Genomic DNA, 7,904 nt, shown 5'->3' on the forward strand with positions numbered 1-7,904 from the left:
AAGGAGTCTTTGAAGAGAGCTTTGGCTCCCCGTCAGAAAGGGCTGTCTGATGACGAGGCTAAGCGGTGAAAATATTCTAAATGTGGCGTACACTTAAACTGAAATACATTTTGCTTTGCTCCCGTGCTGGTACTCCTATCCGTTTCTCCAAACTATTCCTATAAGTGTGTTACACATCATAGAAAACGAGTGACTGAGTGTGATGAGAGTCTCGGGGAGCAGCAGAAAGAAACACAGTAGCTACCGTTTGAATTCGGCGGCGAGGTGCTGGGCCAACGCCTGGGTGAAGCTCTCTCCTCCGATGCTGTGGTCGGTGTGGGTGTTGAGGACCCGGAACACTCCTCCGTTGACCTGCAGCACCGTCACACTCAGGGACGTCCCGCCCAGCTTGTACACGACGACGTGGCTGTCAACATGGTGCAGATACATAAGTGCACATGGTTTGGAGTAGATACGTTTTGATATCATAATGAATCCATTAAGTGATAACACGTCAACTGCAGCAGCAGCAGCATACCTCTTTCCAGAAGAACACTCCTGTCCTATGTTATAGGCCAACAGAGCCGCAGCAGGCTCGTGGATCAGCCTCAGCACATGGAAGCCTGCAGCTTCAGCTGCCTCCCTGCACAAAGCACACGCAGTGGTGGGACTTCGTTAAAAGGTTTCACTTTCCCGCAAAAGAAACGGGACAGTTGTAGTAGGTTGTGATTTGGCTTACCTCAACGAGCGCTTCTGAGCATGTGCAAACTCGAAAGGGACAGTGATGACCGCCTCGGTGACATCGGAGCCAAGAGCCGACTGAGCCGTTTCTGAGAGAGTGGGAACGATCGATCAGCTTGCCGTTTTTCAGCAAGGCATGCATCTGTGTGCGTGTGTGTGTGTGACAAACTACCTTTCATTTTGTGGAAGATGAGTTTTGCAACATCATCTGGAGCGACATACTCTGGGTGATCTCCCGCTGTGATCTCATAATAAGGCTTCTCCTGTCTGTTGACCACCTGAACACAACAACCAAAGCTTTTACCTGTACAGTCGGTCCTTGTGGACTCCGATAATTTTATTTTAAATATGAGCTTTAAAATGTAGCATTCTGGAGTACTCTGAGAAGAAAATTAAGTGATAAGACATTTACTTTAAGCAAAAAAACTAATTTATTATTCAATTATTAATCAGTATTTCAGCTCTATTATTAATATTAACCTTTATTTAGACAAAATCTATAGAGACCGAGGTCTCATTTTCAAAAGTTTTGGTCAAATAAAAACAAAGATAGCAAGAGTAGCAAGAACCATCGCCTGTACAAATAAAGTGATTCGTTTTCATTGAACCCTGTTACTGTTTGGCTTAATATTAACTTCTACTGTTACTGTAAAGCTGTTAGAACTGTGGCCCATCTTCTATTTGCAATTAATACGCATTCAATCCAGTTCAATTATTTAAATAAAAATGATAATCTACTCTGGCTAAGGTAGCTTATCAAGAGTAAAATAATAGCTGTGATCTATACACACCTCTGCATTGTGAGCAACTGCACGTGGGACTGTTGGGACTGTTAGTACACTGGCTGTGGTCATCACAGTGAACAGTGTGTACAGTGTGATGAGAGGACATGTGAGCCCTTGTTGCTGTAGTTCATCTCCTTGGAGCAGAGGCTGCATTTAGCATACCCTGCCTTATCAATGCATTTAAAATACTGTGACTGCAGGAAGCTGTACTCACGTCTGTTTAGACCTCCACCTTTATCCAGGCCCAGCTCCACTCATATCTCAGCCCTGCGTCAAGCTGCGCTACAACCAGCCTCCTCTCCCTGAAGCTCTTTGACCTCATCATCTCATCAGTATCTGGGCCTCATGTTTCGTGGTCATGAAAGTTATTCTGACCACAAAATCATCCTCATTCTACTTTGAGTTAACACAAACAACCTGCAATCAGATGCGCCGGTGTTCGGGTTTAACGTTAACGACTGACCGCGTGAACTGAACCGGAACACGGGGGGGTTGCATGTTTCATCATGTTACGTTTTTTCCTTCTAAATTGCGATAATGACGAACATGAACAGTGGATAAAGTTCTGCATGCAGTGGACGTTAACTTAACCCAGCAAGTCTGAACGGTAACGGAACATAACAGAACTTAAACTCTAACGGAGGGAAATGAAGACGCTGTACACATCTGAACGCTGATTGGCCAAGACTCGACACGTCAAAGATGTTCTATTGCGAAGATCACGACATCACATTTTCTCCTCGTCTCACTCCAATCTGAGAAACACTGGCTGGCCAGTTGACCCCCCCCCCGAAAAAAAACCTCTACGGATCTACACGATTCACGTGGATGATATATTTTTGATTCAAAATGGTGAATTTCACCGAAAAGTGACAAGTTTGCAGGTATGTGTAAATCAATCAAACTCACCTGACACTTGGTCTCTGTTTTGTGGGTTTGTGTCTCTGGATCATCGAAGCTGCCCATTGAGAGACGGGGGAAGAGAAAATCTATTAGTCAGTCTGAACACCTCAGTAATATACCAGCACCATCATATCATGACAACTCTTCAAGCATTCATCTAATTATGATGTGAAAGCACAAATGTTCTCAGGATTGAGACACCACTGTTACATGTTTGGTGACCACAGAGCAGTTACTGAACAAATTGAACTTGTTAAATAAAAGGAATTCCAGACAGAAGCTGCCAAAATGAAAGTTTCAGCTTCAGTGTGATAATACGCACTTAAGGGACAGTCTGATGTTTAGAAGTGGGGTTGTATGGGGTACTTCTCCATAGTCAGAGTATCAATTACAGTAGACAGAGTTTGGAGAAACAGATAAGAGTACCAGCAAAGGATCAAAGCAATGTAACGCTGCAGACGTATTTTAGACAGCTAAAAAAAAAAAAAATCTACATCAGTTTAAGTGTAAGCTATATTTAGAATATAAAATATATAAAAATGCCTATATGCTTAGAATTTAGATTTGAATATGGAGCAAGTGAGCCAAGCTATTATGCTCTGATGTCTCCTGTAGCTTTAAGATTTGGAAACAAGACAGTATTAAGTATGTCACCTTCTCCCCAGCACTTGTTTCACTTTGACAACTGTGTTGGCAGCGTTGCGGACCCGTCCTTGTTTTGCTGCGATGCCGACAATCTGCAAAACATAGAAATCAGGCAATAAGCAGACCGGCAAATATACAGCTATAAAGGACAAATGTTAGATAGTCTGATACTCAATGAGGGAGCTACAGCAGTCAATAATGGAATGATAATTTGGTTTTACAGAGTAGAGATGTGTACGTTGATGTGCAAGTGTGGAAAGCAGTTTAAACCTCTTTTTAAGTGTAAGTTACAGAGACAGCTGAGTATCCTGTGGAGCCTACAGTGGGCATGATGATGTCAGAACACAATATAATATAAATCTGAGAAGAGCACAAAGCTTCAACTGTGATTACCCCAAAGACTATGACCGCCATGATAACTGACGCAAAATGAAGTGTGGGTTGTACCTGCTCTGTCTCTCTGTAGCCCACCACAGCTGGAGTCACTCTGTCTCCTGCGTCGTTAGCCACCACATCAGCCCGCCCATCCTAACACACACACACACACACACACACACACACACCATTTCAGTTGAAAACATTTTTTTTTTGTAGATTTTGCTGAGGTCAGGATCCTGCTGGACTCCCTGTGGAGCAGTTCCACTGATGACCAAGAACCTGAAGAGAGAACATATCCCTTGAGGCCTGGGAACACTGTGAATCCCCTTGCAAGAGCTGAAGGCCATTGTTAGGGATACACTTAGGAGTTTACCTTGCTTTATGTGAGCTGGACATGCATAAGTGCCGGGAAATAGAGGGATGGTTGACGTAAACAAATAATATAATTTATAATGAAAATAATAATTAGCTACAGCCCTAATACCTACATCATACTATCAATACTTTGTGTCAACTTGAGTGTGTTGTTAACGCCAATTCTGAAATGAAATGACTTCATTCATCGTGTCCGCAACTAACGTCACAGTTTGTTAGCATTTTAGCAACTAGCGCTATTTTCGTAGGATTTTGGAGCTAAACACTCGGCTATATTATGGAGCAGAAGAAGAAGGGAAGCGTGGGAGAACCCCGTGGGATTCAACTGAGCCTAACTCACCTTAAATATCGCAGCACAAGCACAAGTATATCCGAAATGAACTCCTATGGCCGCCATGCTGGAAAGAACTCAGAGGGCTGTGCAGCACGCGCATGTGGCCCACCTTGCGCTTCCAGGAACAACTTCCGGTAGAACTTTTTCAGAGCAAAAGCGTATAACTTTTATGAGCCTACAGAACTCGGAAACTGGATAATGATTATTTGATAGCATTTTATATAATATGGTGTACTAAAACTGGCAATATAATAAATAAACAAATGCAATTTATTTATTTGTGCATATGTATTATCATCATTATAAAGAAGAACAATAATTGTATTCACAGTAACCATTTTTTTCTTTCTAGAAAATACCCACATAACTTGTAAATTCAGCAGCTTTCTTTCCCTAATCACTGTCTAAACCGCAAATCTTGTCTCGAAGAATTTATCAATATATTTTATATCTGCAGAAATCCACAGGCAGACCTTTAAGTAAAAAAAATAAGACTCCATAACGACTAAAATACCTGCATTCATAATCTTACTTTCTTCAAAGTACAGGAGTAGTTCAGGCAAATGTACTTAAACTATCAAACATATTGTAAATGGCTCTTATTTATTATTATATTATTTTGTTATTCACTCAATATCTGAGTCGCATCTTAATGCTATAGCTGGTGGAGCTTAATTTAAATTTACCGCTGGTATAATCTGTAAAATATAATATTTTAGTTAGTATTAATTCAAGTTTCAGGCCAGTTGGATCCATAACCACGTGGTGACGTAAATCCCAAAGTGTCTGGTGGGTGGGACACCGTGGAGCTAATAATAACGACCAACGCCACCATGTCGGTGTTGTCCCTCGCCATTCTGCTGCTTTTCAGAGGGTTTACTTTTTCTGCTGCAGGCAACTGTGAAGGTTAGACAGCATGGTGCGAGCAGAAGTTATACACAGCGTGGTTTACCAACACTAAACTGTGCCGATATCAGCAACAGCTTCTTATTTGAAATGTCAAAATCAGCTGCGCATGCCTGTGGCCACACAGCTCTCCTACAAATAATCTGCCCTGCATGTGTGGACCAAATTAGGGATGCAGCCCAACACATGGATTTTTGCGTAATACATTTACAATCACTTGTGTCAGAATATAATATTATGATAATATTTAATATTTATGAGTAGATTGTGGAAAGTAATCTAAAATTACAGACAGAGAATATAGGACAAAGGTTCAGAGATTTTCAAAACAAAAGAAATCTACATAATTAGATTAGTTTATTTCTTCATATTGTTTTGACACTTGGGTTTCATGTCCTGCACTCTACTTCCAATGAAGGCCTACTTATGTAAGCATTCTATTAAAAACAAGAAATTATACTAATAATGTAAATAAAGTAGAGGTCAGGCTACTCAGCTCATTAGATCTACTTTATATTTATTTTTTATTTGGAGTGAGTATGGATATGAAACGCCCAGATCATAACATCTTTGAGTCAGAATAAGATACATATGCATCATACATATTTTCAAATGATTATACTGAATAATTTGACTATAACAGATATGTTGATTGTAACAAACACTGCTAATTGTGAAACTCACCGAAGAGCCTGTTAAACACACTGTTAACTTAAATGTATCTTTGTCCACAAATAACCAGACCTGTTGATAACCAGAGCTTGCTTACTAACAGTGAACTGGTCTGCAGTGTGTGTGGACTTTCTCTACAGACTGTATGGCAGTCTGACCTCAGCCCACAGAGAACTCACTCCGTCCCTGGTGGAGGAAGAGCTGATCCATGCCTGCACTGCCGCCCATGGGAAGGAGGCAAGGCTGGTGAGAACACAGACACAAGCACGGAAACATAACTACAAAGATTTAGATAATTTATACCATGTAACCATGTTAGCAGAGACATGCATTCTTACAATATGGACACCAACTTGTCCATCAATCAATCTTTGACCATCAAGGCACAAGAGAGCCATTGCTTTATATTCACCTAATTTTCTAAACTGGCAACCATTCTATTGTCTTCCTTTTTTCATGGCCATTTCTTACTTTGAAAGAGATCTCTCTCCATTGCGTCTCCATAATAAAAGTTTGGGGTGACTGGGGTCAATATCCTTTTATTAGCCAGTAATTCTCATTCTGTGTAAAAAAAACAGTCAGCTTCAGTTGGATATGAAAAGCCATGTAAGAAATGTAAGAATGTTAAACAATGTGTGGAACTTGAGTCAAAGACCATATCCTCAATAAAAACTGAGGCTAATGTGTGCATTGTTGTGGTTTTTTCAATGTCGATGATCGTTGGCTTGAAGTTCATTCTACCTTAATATCTAAAAGCTGGCTTAACACTTATTTGCTATCTGACTCGTGGTCAGATACCACAGGATTCTCACAAATACGGGAACTCAGTGACGAACACCCACAGAACACAAGAGAGATTGAAGTTTCTTCAGTTCACGCATATTTATTTGTATTACACAGAATACAAGCAAATCGAGTTGTCCGGACTCAACTGAACTAGAACGAAGAAATGCAACTTACTTTATACTGCCCCCCCCCCCCCCCCCCCGGGGGGGGGGGGGGGGGGGGAATCTGGGCCGCTGAGATAGGCAGTTGGTTCACTAATTAATCGATATCATCAGGGACACCTGTCAGAGGATCCTACTGATCCCTGTTCCCCGTCATGCTAACTCAACAGGAATGCAGTCCAATATCCAGTATCTGTGCATCTACTATGTATGGGCCTATGTGCTGATTGGATGGTAGCTTTGAATCTTTCCCCGCTTTGTCTCAGTCCCCCCTCCCTTCCTTCTTATTTATTAATGCTCCTGCCAAACTTCTGGAGACATCATCACAGCCGTCAGCCGGTCACAGTGACCCAAGAAGAGCCAGACATTCTGGTCCCTGGGCCCATACACAAAGGGCGTCCTGTTTTCCTCGGGCGTGGTAGGGGTGATATCGCGGCCAGTCCCAACTGGACTTTACCAAATTTTAGGACTCATGAGAGACATAAATCCTGTGACTAATCCTATGTCAGTGACTGTATGACTATGCCGGGGCCTGAACTGAGTTTGATACAAAAGAGTACAAAAGTAAGATTATAAAGATTACCCGAGCAAACGTATAATATAGACTCAGAACCAAAATGTTGGGAATAACATAGCCTCAAAAAGGGGGCACCAATATGTTGGGAACGTAAAGGAGCGTGTTTGGGTTATCAGCATCTAAGAAACTAAATTCTTGACATCAATAGAATTATTAATGTCAGTAACAATTATTAATGATTATTAATAATAACGGGGCACCACCCTGCGAACAGGGACCAATAACCAAACGATAAAACTAAGTCTCATAATTAGTGTTCACTCACAATGTCAACAGTCTAAGTACTATTACACATTCAGAGTGAAAGTGAAGGTTTAAGTTCGAGCACAGACCACATATACAGCTATTATCACAATACACATGCACAAAGTAATCACAGACAGCTGCTCTTTAAAATATAACAGAGTTTATTACGTTCTAATACTAATGATCTAGTCAACTAATATCTAAACTAACAACAACTATACATTCATGAGCACGCTATCTCAAATCAACAGACGATTGAAAAGAGGGGGGGGGGAGTGTGTGTGCGTGTGTGTATGTGTGCGTAAGGGGGAGGAGCGAGGGAACAGCTCAGCGACGTATGACGTGTTGGGACGTAGTGACGTCGCTCATGCGTGACACTCAAAAATGGCGGATAGCCAACAGGAGACCTGGCGTCT

At 41.5% G+C, this 7,904-nt stretch overlaps 1 protein-coding gene across 1 annotated transcript; it reads right to left on the bottom strand.

Annotated features, from left to right (window-relative positions):
• Positions 1-71: 71 nt before the first annotated feature.
• hspa14 (heat shock protein 14) lies at positions 72-4,248 on the bottom strand. Its single transcript, XM_031839783.1, has 8 exons — positions 4,147-4,248; positions 3,501-3,581; positions 3,063-3,145; positions 2,415-2,463; positions 893-998; positions 719-809; positions 518-622; positions 72-406 (listed from the first exon to the last, which is right to left on the bottom strand). The coding sequence occupies exons 1-8, from the start codon at positions 4,201-4,203 to the stop codon at positions 241-243; spliced, it is 738 nt and encodes a 245-aa protein (XP_031695643.1). The 5' UTR covers positions 4,204-4,248; the 3' UTR covers positions 72-240.
• Between the last annotated feature and the right edge of the window lie 3,656 nt (positions 4,249-7,904).

The sequence above is a fragment of the Anarrhichthys ocellatus genome, unplaced genomic scaffold (genome assembly GCF_004355925.1).
Source record: "Anarrhichthys ocellatus isolate YVR2014 unplaced genomic scaffold, GSC_Weel_1.0 scaffold1940, whole genome shotgun sequence".
NCBI classification, from domain to species: domain Eukaryota; kingdom Metazoa; phylum Chordata; class Actinopteri; order Perciformes; family Anarhichadidae; genus Anarrhichthys; species Anarrhichthys ocellatus.

Excerpts from the sequence above, each read along its gene's own strand:
- hspa14 (XM_031839783.1), bottom strand. The coding sequence starts at position 4,203 with ATGGCGGCCATAGGAGTTCATTTCGGATATACTTGTGCTTGTGCTGCG. Across the intron at positions 623-718 it reads GCTCAGAAGCGCTCGTTGAG|GGAGGCAGCTGAAGCTGCAG; the intron begins GTAAGCCAAATC and ends TGCTTTGTGCAG. Across the intron at positions 407-517 it reads GAGTGTTCTTCTGGAAAGAG|CCACGTCGTCGTGTACAAGC; the intron begins GTATGCTGCTGC and ends CCATGTTGACAG.